General features: G+C 40.3%; 1 protein-coding gene across 3 annotated transcripts in view; it reads left to right on the forward strand.

The window, feature by feature from the left end:
• Positions 1–13,340: 13,340 nt before the first annotated feature.
• The window catches only part of ASAH1 (N-acylsphingosine amidohydrolase 1), a 46,955-nt gene continuing 39,823 nt past the window's right edge, over positions 13,341–20,472 (forward strand). Inside the window, exon 1 of one of the 3 annotated variants that reach the window (XM_059156189.1) lies at positions 13,341–13,629. In XM_059156189.1, the coding sequence (XP_059012172.1) occupies positions 13,552–13,629 (78 nt within the window). In that variant the 5' untranslated portion in view covers positions 13,341–13,551. The remainder of the gene's footprint in view (positions 13,630–20,472) is intronic. The other 2 variants (XM_059156190.1, XM_059156191.1) reach the window with 2 other exon arrangements.

Below are 20,472 nucleotides of genomic sequence, written 5' to 3' on the forward strand. Positions count from 1 at the left end.
TTAGGCAGCAGGATGGGAATAAGAAACATTGCAAGATAGGTAGGCTCTGAACCGAGAATAAGAAGAAAATTGGGAAAATTCCCTACGTAGAGACGGGATAGGATGAGAATGGAACTATTAAAGAGGTTCAGATACTATACATTGGTGAGGTCTGCTATGCTAAGACACTTTTATTCCTAGCCTGTGTCTCTCTGAATTCCTGAACACAGTATTCCAGATGTCACCTGACCCTGTGAGTGTTCCAGAATGCAGGTTGTGTATCAGATGCCTGGGTTTCACCCCTGGGAATTCTGCTTCAGAAGGACTGAGTCTGGCTGATGCATCTCTCTGTTTTTATGATTCCCCGTGGATGATGCACAGCCAGGATTGAGACCTGGCCTAAGTGCCAGACCTGTCTAGTTCTCAGCCATTGTATTCCATTGGTCACTAGCTCTGGAGTTAGACAGCCACTCTCCAGCAAGTAAGGTAAGCTTACCAGTAGCAACCTTATAAAGGAGCTCTTGCGGTAAATCTCGTCCTAAGTTGTCGTTCCAGTTCAGTAGCTGGTTATCTCCCCCTGCACCCGCATCTTGTGTTCTTCTTCCTCTGATCCTTAGGCTAGGAACATGCTTACTACTTGGACAGCTGAAAGCAGTGGTTCTCAACCGGGGACCATTGTGGCTCTAAGGGGTTGTCACAGCTGAGAGGAGGTGCTCCTGGCATTTAGGGTTACAGACTGGGAATGCTGCTTAACATCCCACAAGGCACAGGACAGCAGCCCCCATAAGAAAAAATTTTCCAGCCCAAGATAGTAACTGCCAAGTTTCTGACACCTGCCCTTGGACTTAGTCTGTTTCTTGCTTTTGTCAGCTCCCAGCCCCTAAAAATAAATAGTAGTTCAAATTTATATATGTAAGAATCACCTGAGGTACCTGTAGATTTTCAAGAACCAACCATAAAGATGCAAGCTTAGCAAGTCTAGGATTGTGTCCTAGAATTGACATTTTAACTAGCACTCCATGTAATTCTGAAGCAAATGATCTGAAACATACTTTGAGAAACACTACCCTCAAGAGATTGAAGTCTTGCCTCCAACACTAGCTCGGTACCTGAGACCATCTGCCAGCTGACTGCTTTCCCTGGAACAAGCATTCATTCTATCTGCCTCAATTTCAGAACATAGTGTATTCCTGGATTCCCTGTCACCATGTTCATCCTCAAGCTCCCCCAGGCCTTGTCCTTTTCAGAGAGCAAAACTAATTTCAGGTCCTGATAACTGGGAAGATACAGATTAAAAATAAGCACGACCTGCCCTCATGGAGTTTATGCGCTACTGAAGGAGGAGAGCAAGAAAAAATCGCAGGTAATAGATAAATGTTCTTCCCAATTTCTATTGTTACACTTGACTCCAACCCTCATTACAGCACTGAAGGCAATCTGGCAGAGTGACAGGAGACAACAATAATAAATCTAAATATTGTCGTCTGGTCCACATTTTTCTTCTTGTACAAAAGGATGTCGTGAAACTTTGTTTAAAGCACTGTCAAAGTCAAGATGGATTCTGGTCAAGCATTACCAGTCCAGTAGCTATGTCAAAAAGGCTTTATATATGATAAAAAACAATAACCAAAGAAGAAGCTCCCCTACACCTATATTTTTTTGACTGCTTACATTTCAGATCATTTCAGTTGTTCTTTTCTTCAAGTTTCCTGACTCACTTTTTTTTTTAACTGTCTCCAAATTGCTGTTACACACATCTGGTGATTTTTAAATCTCAAGACATTATTTTTCATTTCTAGAATCTATTTGATCCTGTTGTTGTTAATAGATTCTATTCCTGCTGAAATTTCCTATCCATTTACTGCTTTTCTATCCATTTATTTCTTTGTTTTGGGGTAGAGTTATAATAGCTTCTTAAAAATTCTTGTCTACTGATTCCAACATCTGGGTCATCTTAGAGTCCGTCTCCACTGATGGTTCTTTGAATATGTTTCTTCATATATCTCATGAGATTATATCATAGACATTGTGAATAAAACATTGTAGAAACTGTGCATTCTATGTTGTTGTTCTGAAGAGTGATTTTTTATGTTTAGTAGGCAGTTAACTTGGTTGATCTGAAGCTCCAAATTCTGTCTCCCTTATGGTAGGCAACAGTTGAAATATCTGTTCAGTTCTTTTTGTTTTAGCTCGGCTTCTTGAAGTCAGTCCCAAGGATGTGGAGTTCAGAGATCAGTGAGAAATTCGGGCAGTGTGGCTAATATCTTCTGTGGCTCTCTCCTCTTAAGGATTTCTTTCTCACTTTCCAGACTCTGGTCACTCTGAACTCTGTACTCTGATTCTTCAACTAGTAATGACTTAAGCTTTCTATATAATTATTCTTAGTGGCACTGCGTCTGCCTTAAGTTGAAAAAATGTTAAAAATGTTTCCCCTCTTACTAGTTCTCGAGTTTCTGCATGTTTTTGGTCATTCTCCATTGCCTTTAGATAATTTTTAATATTTTATCTGAAGTTTAATTTCGTGTGTGTGAGAGGGCTGGTCTAGCACAAGCTACTCCATCAACCATGACCTGCTCAACCTCTCATTAGTTTCTTGCCCTCTCCTCTCCCAGTTAAGGACCTGCTTGGGCTTTCCTAGGTATAGACACAAAACTCTAACATTCTCTAAAAAGAAGTTGATCATTAAAATAAATGAATATATTTATACTTCTTAAGATAGGCCTGAATTCCAAAAATGAACTCATCATACCTGATGGCCCAGTACTATCCAAATACCATGCAATTCCTGGGTCACTCCCAGTCCAGATGTCAATCAGTTGTGGCTTCCAACTTACTGTTCTATCAGGAATTATATTTTTTCAGTTGTTCTAAACTCTTAAGACACAGAAGAACATATTAAAACATTCTACCACATTTCATTAACCAAATGAGTAAGACAGGATAGCTTTTATACTGTGACTTTCTCTTCATGATACTTTTTAAAATGGCATTATAATATTAGCCTGAGGGCCTTAATTCAGGTAACTTCCACTGTAATTTTTTCAGGCTCACTCCTGTTGAAATCCATTACATTTAATGAAAAGATGAAAAACAAAATGTGAAAAAAAAATTCCACAATTCCTCTTTCCTCACCAACCTATTAGCTTACAGTTAATTTTTAAAATAAATATTCATATTTCATTAAGGGAACTTTATGATTGTTTTGCTTTTTTGATTTTTGGTGGCAGATTTTGTTTTACGACATCTCCTATTCACTTCACCCCAGAAAGCCTCTGACGCTATTTGGTGTATTTCTGTTTAATTTTATGCCACTGGACTGTTTCTCTTAAGTATTGCTGAGATTTATTTTCTATGATGGAGAAACAACATGCCACCTTTCCATTTAGCTTTGTGTTTTAGTGCTGCCCTTGTATTTCATAAAGGATAGATTTTCAGAGAGCATAACCAGGACTTACAAATTAAGATCTCTAGGTGTTTATTTTTTTTACCATGTTTTGCAAATCTAATGAGGTTTTGCAATCCTGTTCTGAGTGCTGCTAGTAGAGAAGAAGGGGTGTAGCACTACTTGTGTTTATTTTTCCATCATGCAATTTCCTAATTCTGGTCCTTAGAAACTAAGTGGAACTGTAAGGAAGAGAACAAAGAAAACAAAGCGCACCTCCATGATTCCTTTAAAAAGGTGAAAACTTAAATATAAGTAGATTCCAAGGTAAGGAATCAAGTCATGACTTCTGTTAGTTCCTTAACTACTACCCAACAAAATTAAGTTGTATAACTAGTCAATCACATGGAAAAAAATAGGCAATGCTTTAAGCTTCTAATGTCTTATTTATTCTTTTTCTTTATTATTCCTTATGTTGGTGTAAGTATTAGTACCTATTTTTTTATTCTGCTATGTATATTCCACCAAGGTTTTTTGTTTGTATGCTTTGTTTTTTAACTGGTAGCTGAAAAAGCCCAGGGATATACCTAGGTTTGGGAGAAGTTAAAATTAAGATAATAGTTTAGCAGCCCACCAGACTTCATTCAGCTTGATATTACCTGTATATATAAAATGACTTTCTCAAATGTGGTGCTTACTTAGGAAAGAACAGTGGACTTAAGACCAACCTAGGCTGTTCTACAGCACCTCAACCCTAAATCCTAGTTTAAATCAGCTTGCACAGCAGCAGGAATATTTCAGTTTCCTATTGTTGTGTAGACAAATAATTTCCCTATTTGTCTACATGTCTACAGTAACAGAACCTTCTTGCCTATTCCCTTATTCTTCATTTTTAGTCCAAAAATCCTCTGTAGAAGGCCTTCAGTATATCCCCTTACTGCTGCTTCTGCCTCTCTACCTGTGATGACCAACTTTGTTTCTCCATGTTCCTTTTACTACTCTAGCCTCATTTCAAACCAGTGTGCCCTTTCCATAATATAGGAAAATGGACAAAGATTTAATCATTTAACAAAAGGGTAAGCAAAAAATTCTAATAGACAAATTTTCTCTTGACTCTCTCATGAGAATGCCCCTTCTGATTTTTTCCATGTTGAATTCAGCTCTCATTCCAGTGCACCCAGAGTTGGAGAATCATATACCATGGCCCCAAGTATCAGTTTTGAAACTTCTCATTATCCTGACCCATCAGCTCAGTCTTTGAAGCACATACCATCCATACCCATTACCATTGCAGTTCTGCACTGCTCTTCATCAGTGTCGCAACCCTTCTGAAATCTGGCTAGTAGTCCTGTCTTCATGGAGTCTCCCATCTCAGTTTCATTGACTCCAGCATTCACGCTATTGTGACCTTTCTTTGATCTGCCTTAAAAAATTCTGTCCTCTTGGCTCTGCTGATCTACTACTCCACCTTAAATTAACAACAGACCAGGGCGCCTGAGTGGCTCTGTGGGTTAAAGCCTCTGCCTTCAGCTCAGGTCATGATCCTGGGTCCTGGGATCGAGCCCTTGGGCTCTATCAGCGAGGAGCCTGCTTCCTCCTCTCTCTGCCTGCCTCTCTGCCTATTTGTGATCTCTGTCAAATAAATTTAAAAAAAACAACTTTATAAATTAACAACAGACCAGCTGGGTTAAACATGCTTTTTGTTCCACTCTCTTCTGAAATTAGAAATCCTGATCTGTATCTCTGAATGACCCTCCAAGAGCATCCCTTTACCAGTATACTTTTCATTTAAAACGTTTTGAAATATACTTTCTCAGTTCCAAGCCCTCTCTGTTATTAATAGATTTAATTTTCTTGAAGTTAGTTTTATTTCTAAATCTAATAAATTATTCTTTTTAATACATTACTTAATAGTTACTGCATTCATAGAACATAAAATACCATTTCTCTATTCAATACTAACATTTTCCTATATAATTAATACATTAGTTCTAAGAAATTCCACGTCTTGCCCAGTTCTAATAGTAAACAAGATCAGAGTTTTCTCTTTAATATTAGAAAATAACTGATCAATTTGCAATGTGATAAAAATAAGAAATGAAAGATGAAAAGTCATCTCACACATCTAAGAACACATTCACTGCTCTTTCTTCTTTTTCCTCCTACCATTGTTGCAGCCCCTACCCAGGAGTTGAGGGGAATGGTGCTGCTATCCCCACCATTTAACTACATAGAGTTACAAACTAACAAGTACTAAATGTACTGACTTCTTTCTTTCTTTCTCTCTTTTTTCTGGGATTTTTTCACCTCATTTTAAACCCAAGGGAAGCGGGGGAGTTTAACCTTAATTTTATAGAACCAGGGCTTCTACTTTCAATACAATGGTACTCCTTAATAAAACAATTTACTAGATAACATATTTGTAAATATCTCTTGAAACATCACATCCACATAAAAGAAAGTAATCTATAGATACCAAACAAAGGGAAAGCAGGAACATCAGAGACCAATGAGTACCAAGCTCATTCTCACCTAAAGGTTTCTACCAAATCCTAGAGACTTTGAGCTTTGGCTTTGACAGGAGCCCAAGAAATGGGATGTAGTAGCCTGTATTCACCCATGAGTGACTACAAAGGGCTATAACTTCAAGGATAACAGTGTCTTCCATGATAGTTCTTTTTTATAGAATATGTCACCTATGGACTTTTTTTTATAGTTTTGCGACCTGGCCTGGGAATTTACTATAGCGGTTAGGTATATCTAAAATCAGAAAACCCAAGTAGTTACTTACCCTAAGTCTCAGATTTCTCAACCATAGATGGGAAGAATAGCAGCACTTCATGTTTGTATGGAAAATGCATATTGATTTACACACACCCAACTTAAAAACTTATGGAAAGGGGCAACTGGTTGGCTCAGTTGGTTAAGTGACTGCCTTGGCCTCAGGTGATGATCCCAGAGCCCCCGGATCGAGTCCCGCATTGTGCTCCCATACCTGCGGGGAGTCTGCTTCTCCCTCTGACCTTCTCCCTTCTCATGCTCTCTCTTACTCATTCTCTCAAATAAATAAATAAAATCTTAAAAAAAAAAAAACTTATGGAAAAAATCCATTTGTAATTTGGTGATGTTTACGTTATTTTAAACACCACTTGGCAGATGATGTTAATGCAGTTCTTTTAGTTTATCAAACAAATATTTATTTGTTATTGAGTGCTATGATGTGTTAGACAGTCTTCTAGGTGCTGAGACGAAGCAGTAAACGTAAGAAAATCCCTGCCCTCAGGAGACAGATGCAAAGCAAAAAGAAAACAGGTATAGAAGCAGGTGGTGTTGATGTTTGGAGTCAGGTTAAGTGGGAAAAAGGAGGATAAGGAATACCTGTGGAGTCTTGCATATGATGCTTTAGGAAGGCTTCCTAATAAAGGACCATCAGCTTTTGATGAACGACATGGGTCTCTGTGAAAGAACATTCTACATAGAGGGAACAGTTAGTATTAAGCTTTTCAAGTGAGGCCTACTTGACATGTTTGAAGTCTGTAAAGAAGATGAATTTAGCTAGAACATCATGAAAAAAGGCAAAGCTGGAGAGATACGAGATCAGAGAAGTAGCAGGTGTGCCAGATCCCAAGTGGCCTTGTAAGCCATGGTAAGAACACTGGCTTTCATTCTGAGTGAGGAAGGAAGTCACTGGAGGCTTTTGAGGAGAGGAGTGACATAAGCTGATTTGTGTGGAGATTTGATGATGGGGAAAAGCAGGAATACCAATTACAATTACTATTACTATAATCCAGATGAGAGTAACTTGGATCAAGAAAGAAGTGGAGGGCATCTGGGTGGCTCAGTGGGTTAAGCCACTGCCTTCGGCTCAGGTCATGATCTCAGGGTCCTGGGATCGAGTCCTGCATCGGGCTCTCTGCTCAGCGGGGAGCCTGCTTCCCTCTCTCACTCTCTGCCTGCCTCTCTGCCTACTTGTGATCTCTCTGTCAAATAAATAAATAAAATCTTTAAAAAAAAAAAAAAAGAAAGAAAGAAAGAGGTGGAACTGGTACGAAGTTATCAGATTCTCCAAATATATTTTGAAGGTAGAGCCAAAAAGGATTTGCCTGGTGTACTGGGTATGTGGTAAGAAAGAGAAAAGTTAAAGGTAACTTACTAACTGTAAGATCTTTGGTCTAAGCAAACTACAAAATGAAATTGCCATTTAGTGAGATAGGGACAGTGTGGATTGATAAAGAGAAAATAGAGTTCATTTTTATGCATAATAAGCTTAAGATGCCTATTACATATTCCAAGTGGATGATGTTGAGAAGACAGATAGGAGTCTGAACTCAGGGGACAGGTCTGAGCTGGTGACATGAATTTGAGAGTCATCAAACTAGAGAAGGCATTAACATGATATTGGTTGAGAGCACATAAGAAATGAGCATAGAAAGAGAAGAAAAGATACCTGAAGACTGGGCCTGGGCCACCCCACATATAGAGGTTAGTTGATGAGAAGAAACCAACAGAATATTCAAAATGTGCCAGTGAGGAAAAAAAAATCAAAGGACAGTGGTATTTATAAGCAAAATGAAGTAAAATTTCCAATCTCTAAGATACAATGTGGAATTGGATATTTGAGGTAAAATAGAGGCCAAGGACATTGCAAGAGATGAAGTCAAGAAACTGGAGTATTACAAGGATTATTTTTTGTGAATATTGAGATCACCAAGAATATTGAGAACCACATCAGAAATAATGACAGAGCCAGGTGTGAAAAATCTCCAAGGGGTGAGAAATGCAAACTGCATCTCAGGGGCACAGCCAGATTCTAACATGGGGTAGTGAACAGGGGAAGGTGAGGCTGGGCTGGGAGTAGCAGGTGCAAGTACTACAAAAGACTCCAGTCCTTGACTGCCTTCTCTCCATATCTACTACAGCCAGTCCTTCGTGATGCTTTCTTCAGTTGGCATAGCCTTTGTGAGAACAAAGTGTTTTTAAATTTTGTTGGACAAGTGCCAGGTTTGAAAGATGTGGTCCAAGGCAGCAACTACTTCCCCTTCCACTCTTGTCACCCAGGGCTTACTGCAGTGAGCTCACCACCATGAGCAAGCAACTCAGTGAGAGAGCCAGAGAGGCCAGACCACATGAGTGCAGTGACCTTTCCAGGTATATACCAATTAGGTAAGGCACTCCTTTCCTAGGGACATGTGAATTGAAGGAGTTAGAAGGTGGATGTTTTCTCCCCAGACCACCTGATGGTGGATGCAGGTTTTTTTGAAGCCTGAAGCCTGTACAATTTGGATAGTCCTCTTTATAAGGAAAAGAATATAAAATTACTAGTGTGAAATTAGGTAGAAGGTTTAGAAGAGGCCTGAGCAAGTGAAAGTCTTGAAACTTAAGCATTATAGCTTTACAGTAAATCCTCCTGTGCTCTTGAGAATGTAGCAATACCTGTTTTAATGCATGCATCAGTTAGGATGCTCTCAGACACAAACTTGCAAGCCAACCACCTTGAACTACCTTAAATAATAAAGAAAAGTAGTGGCTCACATTACTGAAGGGTCCAACTGTTGGACAGTTGGTAGACGGTAGATCTAGCAGCTTAACAATGTCATAATGACCCAGTTTCTTTCCATCTCTCCTCTGTGCTGCCCAAAGTATCTATTCCTCCTTAGGCATGTCCCTTCAGGTTCACAGCATGAATGCCAGCAGCAATGAGGACTATTAGCTAACCTTTTCCTGTTAGAAGATAAAGGACAACTTCAATCATAGAGCAAAATCTTGAGCTTCAGAAAATGGCTTGTTGGATTCAAGATTCTAAATGATTAAGGCCGGAGCCAAGCACTGTGGCAAGGACAGGGCAGCTTTAGTGTCAGGCCAACCAGGGCCCACATCCAGAGATAAGGATAAGGATATGGTGTAGCCAACTCATGTGGCTGCTGCATACTGGAGAAGTGGAACTGAGGTTGGTGAAACATCTACAGTATTAAACCGGAGATAAGAGTATGGAGAGTAGTAATCGAAATGTACTGAAAGTTTTCAAGATACTCATCTGATTTACATTTTCCCTTCCATCATCCTTTTTTTCTACCACAAGACTAAAAGCCCCAGGAAGGCAGGGGCCATTTGTTCACTAGTTACCCAGCACCTAGTGTAAGCGCTCAAAATGTATTGTGAGAATACCTGAATTTACCACAAACTTCCGAGAAACAACTGGCAGGAACATTAAATAGGTGTCTATAAGGGCTTATGTAAAAGCGAACTATATAAGAATATGAAATAAGAACAAGAACAAAAATATTAAGAGATTATTGGATTTGAGCTCAATTAAATAATTTTCAGGTCAGAATCTTGTCTTATCAAAGAAAGTGGAAATAGGACAAAAGGATTTTTTTAAAGTAGGTCTTCAAACTAACATGCCTGAGGTGTCAGAGATTTAGTAAGACATTTAGTAAGATTTGGTAAGACATGAAAGATATGTGCAAAGTGAAGGATTATTAAGACGATTATTTTATGTTGACATATAAGAAGGGACAACTTGATTCAGTGTGAGCATTAAGTTTGTAGTTGTGTAACAATGTAGTTGTGTAACAATGCCTTGAGCTGAATTTAATGATTTAACATGTTTTTCTATATACACGTAAAACATAAAGCAAGTAAAATCTTTTTTAGTGTGATAAAGTAACTGAAGGAAAAACTATTGTGTAGCAATTTTGCATGACCTCTGATTTCCCATTTTCCACATCTTTTATTCTCTCTAGTCCTACCTGAAAAGATGGACAATAGTCTAAGTTTGGAAACTCAGATTATGTTTTAAGTATAGGAAGCCCTTTTTAAATTAGCAACTTACTGGCAAATACTCCTATAAAAGGTTTATTTTTTGAACTGAAACATTATATTTCTTGAATTTTTGAATATTCAGTTTTATTAAAGCAAGCCATACCTGTTCTGAGTAATGTGGTGCTATGTGCAGTAGAGTTCATTTAGGGTGGAGTGGTTAGATTGCAATGATTTTAAATCAAGGCTCCACCTCGGAAACCTAGGAATGTTAGTAGGAGATTTAAAAAGGTCGACAGCTTGCCAAGAACTTCAGCTATTCTGATAAACAGTTTGATTACTGATGCTTAGTCTTGCATACTAAACAGGTTATCCAAGTCTTAGACTTGATGCTTGCTGTGAAGATAGTATTTGAATCACCCTTCCCACCAACATAGTCATTTATTTGTACATTTAAATGTCATTTTCTGTGAATATGTCAGTGTGCCACAAAGCATGCCAAAGTTTCCTATGACCACATGCCTCACCTTGACTTTCTGCACACTTCTATTACTTAAGAATGGAGTAGGAAAAATTAAATATATGTAAGGAAGAATGCGTAAAATGTTATATTTTGGAAAAGTAGATTTAGGGGCACCTGGGTGGCTCAGTGGGTTAAAGCCTCTGCCTTCGGCTCAGGTCATGATCCCAGACTCCTGGGATTGAGCCCCACATCAGGCTCTCTGCTCGGCAGGGAGCTTACCCCTCTCTCTCTGCCTGCCTCTCTGCCTATCTGTGATCTCTGTCTGTCAAATAAATAAACAAAATCTTAAAAAAAAAAAAAGATTTAAATTTTTTAATTTGAAAACAACAGCATATAAAAGGCCTTTGAAAGTTGAATGCAAAATTATGTGAAAATTGTGCACAAGAATTTTATGCCAATTGACATAATTCTTTTCTGGATAAAGAATCTGATTTTGCTAGACCACTTAATCATCCTCTCATAGGGAAAAAAATATGTTGGTGACATGTTTAAAGTGCCTTCAATAGTATTTAAAGTGAGTGATCTTCAAACCGAATAGCTATTTATATACTAAAAGAGGGGAATCCTCTATGTCTGCACACAGATTTCAAGGTCCAAGATAATTCAATATATTCACAGAGTGAAGCCCTTTACAATGGCTGGTAATGGCCTATATAATCTGCCTTACTCCCCTTTCCACTTGGACTTCATCTACTTCTTTTCCCTCTCTTACTTCTGATCTACCTACACCGACCTCCTTGCTATAGCCAAATATGCCAGGCATTCTCTTTTTTTTAAGCCTTTGTCCTAGCTGCTCCCTCCGCCTTGAACAATTCCTTAGACATCTGCTAGGAGAACTCCCTCACCTCCTTCAAATCTCTGCTCAGACTTCATTTTCTCAGTAATGCCTATCCTGTCCATCGTATCTAACATTGTGACTCTCCCCACTCTGGATCCCCTTTATACTGCTTTTTCTGCACCACATTTATCACCTTGTAACATAACGTATAAATTTTCTTATATATTGTGTTTATTGTCCATTTCTCATCTAGAATGTAAGCCTCATGTGAGAAGGACTTTCTTTTTCGTTGCCTGCTTAACCTCAGTCAGTGTCTGAAGAAATGCTTGTACATTGTAGGCTGACAGTAAATATTTCTTAAGTTAATGAACATTTCTATGATCTGCTTGATTACTGTTGAATCGGGAGCCACTTTAAGCATGTAAGATGTTTCAAAGTCAAACTTCCTCAAAGAAAGTGTGAAAATGAGCAAAGGAAATTCCATCTAAGATGGTGTTAGGAAGCCCTGAAGGGAGACTTCTTACACCACCACTTCCCATCTTTTATGGACCCCAATAGGAAAAAGCTTATCTGTTCCTTCCACAATAGTAAGTTTACTTTACTACCACAGAAATAGAAAGGAAGATGTCCTACTGTCTCAGCAACAACTCAGCCAATGAGAAGTTGCCACAAGGGAACTCTTGCTCTCTCCTTCAATGGACTCTGATCCAAAAAGCTTCCAACTTTCTCCTTTCCTCTATAAAAACAAGCCCCTCTTTGTTCTCCCAAGTTGCCTATGGTTTGGCACAGTTTGAAGGTCCCAAACTGCTATTCTGAACAAATTTATTTTGCTCGAAAATTAACTGGTTATCTTAAGGTTGACAGGACGATTGTTACCTACTGCCCACAATAAAATTTTCATCTCCCAATCTCCAGCAAAAAGATTGATTTTTATAAGGAAGTAGTAGAAATGGGTGAAATTATAATTTCAAACACACAGGAGAAAAGAAATAAATGAAGATTCTGGTGATGGTTTGCTAAGTTTCATTTAGCATTAAAACAATGCTGGTTGGGATGTCCTAGAGACAACCAGAAACTGCGATCTCGACCGAGAGGTTTCCTGTTGGACTTCAAAGTAATATCCAACAGGACGATCAAGTCCATGGAAGGCCTGAATGACAAGCAATTAAATCTATTTGTTTTTCAGGTGCAGGCTTAACACTGAATACATACCCTCCTCCAGGGTTTACCTCAGTTCTGCCAACCTAAAGGTTCATGAGTTAGATGAAATAACGCAGCTGCCCAATGGCTGAATACGTCGGTGAAGGAAAGGTGGCAGTTCTACCTGGTCATTCCACCTGTTTGTCTGAGCCCAAGTAACTGAAATCTATAAATTCTGTGACTTGGTCACCTCTGCGGTGAAAATCCAAATGACTAATTCAGAGCTCGGAGTGTCCCTGGTAGATCCCCGCCAGCCCCCTTCCTGCCCCTGACATCTGAGCACGGCCAGTGACTCCATGATCTGGACGAACAAGCTCACTCACTTCAGGTCTGCTCTCCTCAGAGGGCGAAGTTGGGTCGGGGTCGCGTGTCATGCCGCCGTGTTTTGAGACTCTTGTGAATTGGGTCCGTTTCATGGACATTTGGCACGAGATGGCCCGAGTGCACACCTCGCCCTGGGCCATTTGGGGACGTTGCAGAGGCGGCACCAGGCCCAGAGAGGAGCGGGACCTCCCGCCCCCGCGTCGCCCGCGGACCACGATTCTGCTGCGGGCGCGGATGTCCACAGGGCACGACGCGGATAAAACTTCTTGAGCTCCACCCCCCGGGCGGGGCTCAGGCTCGGCCCAACCACTGCGCGCGGGAGGGGGGGGCCGTACCAATATCGCAGTCCTAACGTGAGCGCCGACTCTTATCCTGGGCTTCCGCGCTCTCTCCTGAAAGGCTCCCTCTTCCTTCTATACTCGCCGCAACTCCGAAAAGCCCCGTCCTATTCTTCCTACCCCGTTTCCTCCACGGCCCCCCCCCCGTTTCGCTTGGTGCGGTCCCGTGTCGCTGGTCACGCGGCGGCGGGGCGCTGCCTTCCCGGAGCCCAGGTGGTTTCTCACAGCCTTTGCCCGCGGCCTTTGGAGCGGTTTTGCGGCTGGGAAGATGCCGGGCTGGGGTCGCGTAACTTTAGTCCTCCTAACCGCGGCTGCAACCTGTGCCTTGGCGCAGCAGGCGCCGCCGGTGAGTGAGCTCTAGGGGAGGGCGCGGAGGCGCGGAGGTGGCGCAGGTGCGGGTGTGGCTGGTCAGGTGGGCGTGAGGAGCAGCGGGTGCCGGGCACCATCTTTCCTGGGGGTCTGTGGTCTACTTTGCGGGTGTGTGGGTGCAGACTGGACTGGTGAACCCTGTCCGGGGATGATTCCGTACAAGCTGGGACAAGAAGGCCTTCAGGGAGATCCTAATCTATGTACAAGCCTGGTAGTGATTTGGGCACCCCCAATTTGAGTGATTGCGCTTGTTCTACCAGTTCCAGGCTCGCGCATCCTGAACTGCTAAGAGAAAAAGTCCCAGTCGTCTTGTGTACATAGCTCAGTTAAGCGACGGACTGCTTGATGACTTTGGTTTTCTCTGCCAGGTGACAGGTGCTGCAAGAGTAGTTGCAGCCTAGGCTTCTGAGGTCCCCGGGAAAGGTCCATTCGTCCCCGGTCAGGGCAGTGGGAGCAGCTCAGGCCCTGGCGTCGCTGCTGTCGCCTTACCCTCTTCCTCCCCCAGTCATGGGAATGCCTGTCCCGTGGCTCTTTCCCCAAAAGGAAGTCACAGGAACCCAGACTTTGTGACTGCAAGAGACAGCGAGGGACCAGCCAGAGAAGGAAGTAGATTCAGTGGGAAAATGTCTAGCCAGAGGTTACACTATTGTTTACTGAAGCATGCCTAAACTCTGGCCTCTTGACACCTAATCCGGTGCTCTTTCATACTTCTCTTCTTTAAAAACAGTAACTCTCCACTTTTCTTTGCCCAGAGATCAGATAAAGAGGAATTTGAGTGCATCTGACTTAAAGTTAGATGAGGGTGGTCTTGAATAGCTTAGGTAGGTTATTGGTGGGAGCAAGGTATGTATTCCCTTCTTACTCTTTTGTTTTTCTAAGAAGAAATGATCTAAAAATGGAATCATGATGGGATATTATTTATTCATTAAAATTGATGGGATACTAAGCAAATAAAAGTGGAATAAAATGGCATGTACAGTGATTTCAGTAACAAAAATACACAATATATACATGTAGACAAGGATTAGAAGGATATAAGAAATAAAATTAGTTTACTTTAGTGTGTGTAGGGAATTAATATGCTGTAAAGTGGTTGAGATTATGAGAATTTTAAAAGAATTTAACTCTTTCATACCTTAAGTGCCCTTCAGTCAAAGGCCACCAGGAAAAACACCTGTAGTTTAACAAATTGGGTTTATTACTGTTTGCAGTGAGAGAGAATGTACACCATGGGCAGTTGTGGGGTCTCTCCATAAAAGGGCATTTGGCAAAACCTATTTAATAGTTTGGACTTTGGTTGTGTGATTTGTAGCTAGGTCCAAGGAATAGGGGGTTTGCTCTACATTGGATATTTTTAGAAGGTGGGTCAATAGTATGATTGGGTAAAGAAGAAGCATTCATTTAGCAAGAGAAGGGGGTGTGTGGCATTTTGTGGGTTGCACAATACCCTTGTTTTTGTCTGTGCTTAAATAGAATCATGAAGTAGCCTTGCTTTATTTCACTTTATCATGTCTCAGAGTCACCTGACCTGAGGTAGGTGTTCTGTGAGATGGATTATAACCAACGTAACAGAAATGGCCTGGACACTCGTGTGTCATTACCAATTAATAATATTAGGGTCTAACTGTGAACCTCTGAGCAGTTTCAGTTGTTAGGGGATGCTTTTTTATTTTTTTTTTTCTTTCTCAATACTTTATTCTTTCATTCAAGAGAGTTTTTGAAAAGCTATCTTTAAAACAACAAATAGTTCTTATCTAAATAGTGGTTATCAAAAATCTAGTCTAGCCACTGGTTTCACTTGGGAAGCTATTTTCACAAGTCTTTAATGAGATGAGAAAAATTAGGGCATAAAACAAAAATTATTAATTTAGAGTGTTATCTGTTATTCTGATTTGATGGCTTTTCAGTTTTTGTTGTTAAAGTGTTCTTTTATGTATGTGGGGTTTTGTTTGTTTTTTAACCTCTCCACATGGGAGAATAAAAATTTGGATTCCCTTGTGCTGGGCTTTTCTTAAACATTAATCTGAAAAATCCTGGCTGAAAAGGACCTTTGGAACCTTGTCACATTCTCCAACAAGAATAAGCAGTTTTTCACTTTGAATCATATGATAAACTGTTCACATCCACATAGTAACAAAAGATATTTCAAAACTTCTTTTGATAAATGTGAACAGTGAGGACTGGCTTTAAATTACAAACAAAAACAATTTGATTTGGAATGTCTGTGGATTTTGTGTGTGAGGCTTTTCAGAATATAGCATATTTTAAGGTTTTCCTGAGTCATTCTTTGTTACTTATTTTATTAAAAGACCTACTAAAAGGTGGTGGTGGTGGGAATGGCACAAGAAATATTTGAAGAGGGAGATGAAGACAGTGTCATGGAGGGCTCTGTGGACCTGGTTAAGGGTTTTCACTTTTAAAAGATCAGTCTGGGTTGGAAGGGAGCAAGGGTGGATATGAGGAGACTAGTGGGGGGAAGAAAATAAGGTGCAGGATGTACCATGTCTACACACCTTAAGAAGGTGGTGTAGTGGAAAGGGAGAGAAGTGGATGTTTCTAGAGAAAAGTAGGAGATACAATGAGCAGAAGGAAGGATTAGATGAGCATGAGGGACAGGCACTGTCCTCAAGTGTCAGTTGGCTGAATTGTGGTATCACTGCCCGGAAACACAAGAAGGGAAAAGTTGCAGGGTGGAAGAATGAAGATTGTTTTTATTCTAGTTATGTTGAATTTCCAGTGGCACCGGGATACCCAGAAGACCTTTTGGACTAGAGCTCAGAAGAGGGAAATGGGAGTTGGAGACATACTACTTGAAGCCACTGGAGCAGGTGAACATTGAGCAGACAGATGATATAGAGAGAGAAGAGGACAAGGCCAAGGTTAGGGCACCCACACATGTATGTGTCAGGTAGAGAAGAAATGGCAAAGTTTTAAAGCAACAGCCAGAGTGGGAGAGTGAGTGTTGCAGAAGCAAAGAGGAGAGAGTGGAACAGGTGTCTCCCTGTGTTGGGTGCCTTTATAACAGTCAGGTGTCTGTTATACTTGGTAGTTGGAGGTCACTGGTCACCTTGGCCTGAGCAGTGTTGGGAACAGAATAAGTTGCTGTAGGCGGCAGAGTGATGAGAAGGAAAGGAAGCCAAGTGGAAGAGATGACTGTTGTCAGTAATAAATCTGAGCAGATTCTGAAAATGTGTGAGAATGAAACATAATGACTGAGGAATTAATTGCTGAGTCAAACTTATTTTTATGCATCAGCTTCTTATATCAGCTTCTCATATGAGTGATAATATCATTGATGTGATAGCTAGTAGATCAGCTTTTAGCAGTGATTTTTATGAAGTTTCCTAAAACCACATACACGCTTTCTGGCCTGGCCAATATTACTGTACTGCATCTGCTTTCCCCCAGTACTCCAAAGGAAGGAACACGCTGATATAATCTGTTCACTTAGTCAACAGATATTGCAGGCCTACTGTGTGCCACATTATGTTCCAGATGCCGGTAATGAGTTAGTGATAGATAAAAGGTCCCAGCCCTCATGGAAGGCTTATTCCCATTCCTTTAACCTAAATATTCCTAGTTTAATAGAGTGCCATCCCATCAAAGGTCAGAAAACAAACTTTGCTTGCCTATTTGAGTTTGTTATGTGTGCAAGAAATATGCCTTACTCAGTAGGTTTGTGTTTGCTCTATTGTACACAGAGAATATATTTTTTTTAAGATTTTATTTACTTATTTGACAGAGATCACAAGTAGGCAGAGAGGCAGGCAGAGAGACAGAGAGAGGAGGAAGCAGGCTCTCTGCTTAGCAGGGAGCCTGATGCAGGGCTCAATCCCAGGACCCTGAGATCATGACCTGAGCTGAAGGCAGAAGTTTAACCCACTGAGCCACCCAGGCACCCCTGTACACAGAGAATATTTTAAGAAACAAATTATATTTAGGAAATAATTGTTGGTGAATTTAAGAATTAAAATTGCCTTGCTAGAATTAATTTGACTTCTTTTTTGATGGTATGAGTACTGGAGTGAGCTATGTAATTTCTTCAGATTACCTTTCATTGCCTTTTTCTGACTGTGTAAGTAAGACAAGGACATGAGGTCTTCCTGAACTTTTTTTAAAGTCTTAGAAACATATATTTCATGGAAGTTCTTACTAACTCCACAGGATGCAAATATTTCAAGGAGTTGGATAAGTTATGTCGTTTCTTTTAGGCAAGGAGCATTTGAGTTGTTAATGGAAGAATTTTTACTTTCTATGTTATTTTCCTGTGTCCAGTAGCTCTGTAATTTTTTTTTAATGAATGGGGAAGAAATAAGACTACTTAATCCCGGGGTGCCTGTGTGGCTCAGTGGATTAAAGCCTCTGCCTTCAGCTCAGGTCATGGTCCCGGGGTCCTGGGATTGAGCCCCTCATCAGGCTCTCTGATCTGCAGGGAGCCTGCTTCCTCCCCTCTCTCTCTCTGTCTGCCTTTCTGCCTACTTTTGATCTCTCTCTCTCTGTCAAATAAATAAAATCTTAAAAAAAAAAAAAAAAAAAAAGACTGCTTAATCTCTAAGAGGTTCAAATCCTATCAAATGATTAGAGTAATTAGGGAATTCATTGACCCAGAAAGGATTTACAGAACATTTCACAGAGATTTTCACTACTGGTCCTAGGAAACAAATATTAGAGGGAGCTAGTGAGAGAGAGATTGAAAGTCCCAGTTGGTTGTGTGCTTGCCCTCCTGTGACAGAGCAGCACAATATGCCAAGCCGTCTGTATAAACCTCTACATATCACCTATTTATAGTCTTTACCTATCACCTATTTAAATTTTGCCTGTCTTGATAAGGTTGTCTTATTGTGTAGAGTTAAATTTGGAGATAGTAGGAACCTTTAAATAACAAACTAGTGTGTTGTAATTCCATTTCAAGTCTCTACATAGATTTTGAAGCTTTCCTTGGTAGAAGAGTCCCTTGAAGGTGAGAATGCAGCTGTCTCCACTCTACCCCCAAATCTAACCTGTTTAAAATGACCTTGGTGTTCATACCTTCTGAGCACCTGAAACACCCTCATCTTATACTGCTACCCTTAAAATTTTCAATCACAGTTACACCTTGCTCTTTCAGCGAGATTCTGTATAGATGTCATGTCTGTACATGGTGTTTGTTTATTGCTGCCAGGATTATCAGAGCATAATCTTGTTCACCTCAGACTCCCACATACATGATGGCAAGGCTGCTCTCCCTTCTGGGGCAAGTTGAATGCTCTCCTAAGACTTGACAGAGCACTTTCAACGTCTCTCACATTGTCTCGTAAGAAGCATGCCTTGCCATTTGATTTTTATATTGGCTTTTGCACTTAGGCCATGCGGATATAATTATTAGGAATAGACAAGCATTATTCCATTGCATGACTTGCTGAGTTGATTCTAGTGATCCTGAAGGAGAAGCACATTATTCCCTATTAGGAGTTAAATTGAGACATTGGCATTATTGCTGTCTCTGTGGGAAACCATGTGAGAGAGGAAGCAGGGGAAGGAAGCTGGACTGGGACTTTGGAGACTGGTTCTGTCACCAGCTGTGTAACCTTCAGTCAGTGATGGAGGTGGGGCTTGTATCCTAAATATGAACCTAAAGTTCCCGATAACTTGAAATTCAGTAAAAGGGCATAAATTGGATTTTTATGAATTAAATCATATTCTAACCCAAAAGTTCTTATATTTAGAAGAATCTTACAGTGGATAAGTTAGAATGAAATATGAGTTGCATTTCTAAAGTTAATAATTTGCTCTTATTAAATGGTATCTATGGAAAATTAATAGTTGCAACTTATGACTTTCTTAAATAGAGTGCTACTTTTTAGTGTCCATTTCTAACTTTGCTAAACAAGGACAGGTGAACTTAAGAGTACTGTGCCTACATTGCATTTATATGTTACTGTCTTTTTTTTTTTTAAGATTTTATTTATTTGAGAGAGAGAGAGGAAGAGAGCTTGCAAGAGTTGGGGAGGGGCAGTGGGAGAGAGGAAGGAATCTCAAGCAGACTCCACAGTGAACACAGAGCCCAATGTGGGGCTCTATCCCACATCCCTGAGACCATGACATCCCCTGAAACCAAGGGTCAGGCTCTTAACTGAGTGAGCCACCCAGGCACCCTTTGTTGTTGTTGTTTTTAATTCCAGCTACTTGACATACAATGTAATATTAATTTGAGCTGTACAATATAGTGATTCAACACTTCCATACATCATCCATGCTCATCAGTACAAGTGCGCTCCTTAATCCACACCCTCCCCTCTGATAACCATCAGTTTGTTCTCTATAATTAAGAGTTTGTTTCTTGATTTGACTCTCTCTTTTTTCCACCTTTGCTCTTTTGTTTTGTTTCTTAGATTCCACATATGAGTGAAGCCATATGGTATTTGTCTTTCTCTGACTTATTTCACTTAGCATAATTGCTCCATGTGATTGGAAATGGCAAGATTTTGTTTCCCTTGCCTCTGGAGACATATGTAGAAAAAAGTTGCTTCAGCCGATGTCAAAGAAGTTACTGCCTGCGCTCTTTTCTAGGATTTTTATAGTTTCATGTCTCACATTTAGGTCTTTAATCCGTCCTAAATTTATTTTTGTCTATAGTATAAGGAAGTGGTCCATTTTCATTCTTTTGCACATTCTGGTCCAGTTTTCCCAACACCATTTGTTGAGGAGATTGTGGTTTTCTTTTTCCCCCATTAGATAGTCTTTCCTGTTTTATCCAAGATTGACCATAGAATTGCATGTTTGATTTTGGGTTTTCTGTTCTTTTCCATGATCAATGTGTGTTTTTTGTGTATCATTATGT

The sequence above is a fragment of the Mustela lutreola genome, chromosome 18, assembly GCF_030435805.1.
Source record: "Mustela lutreola isolate mMusLut2 chromosome 18, mMusLut2.pri, whole genome shotgun sequence".
Lineage (NCBI taxonomy): Eukaryota > Metazoa > Chordata > Mammalia > Carnivora > Mustelidae > Mustela > Mustela lutreola.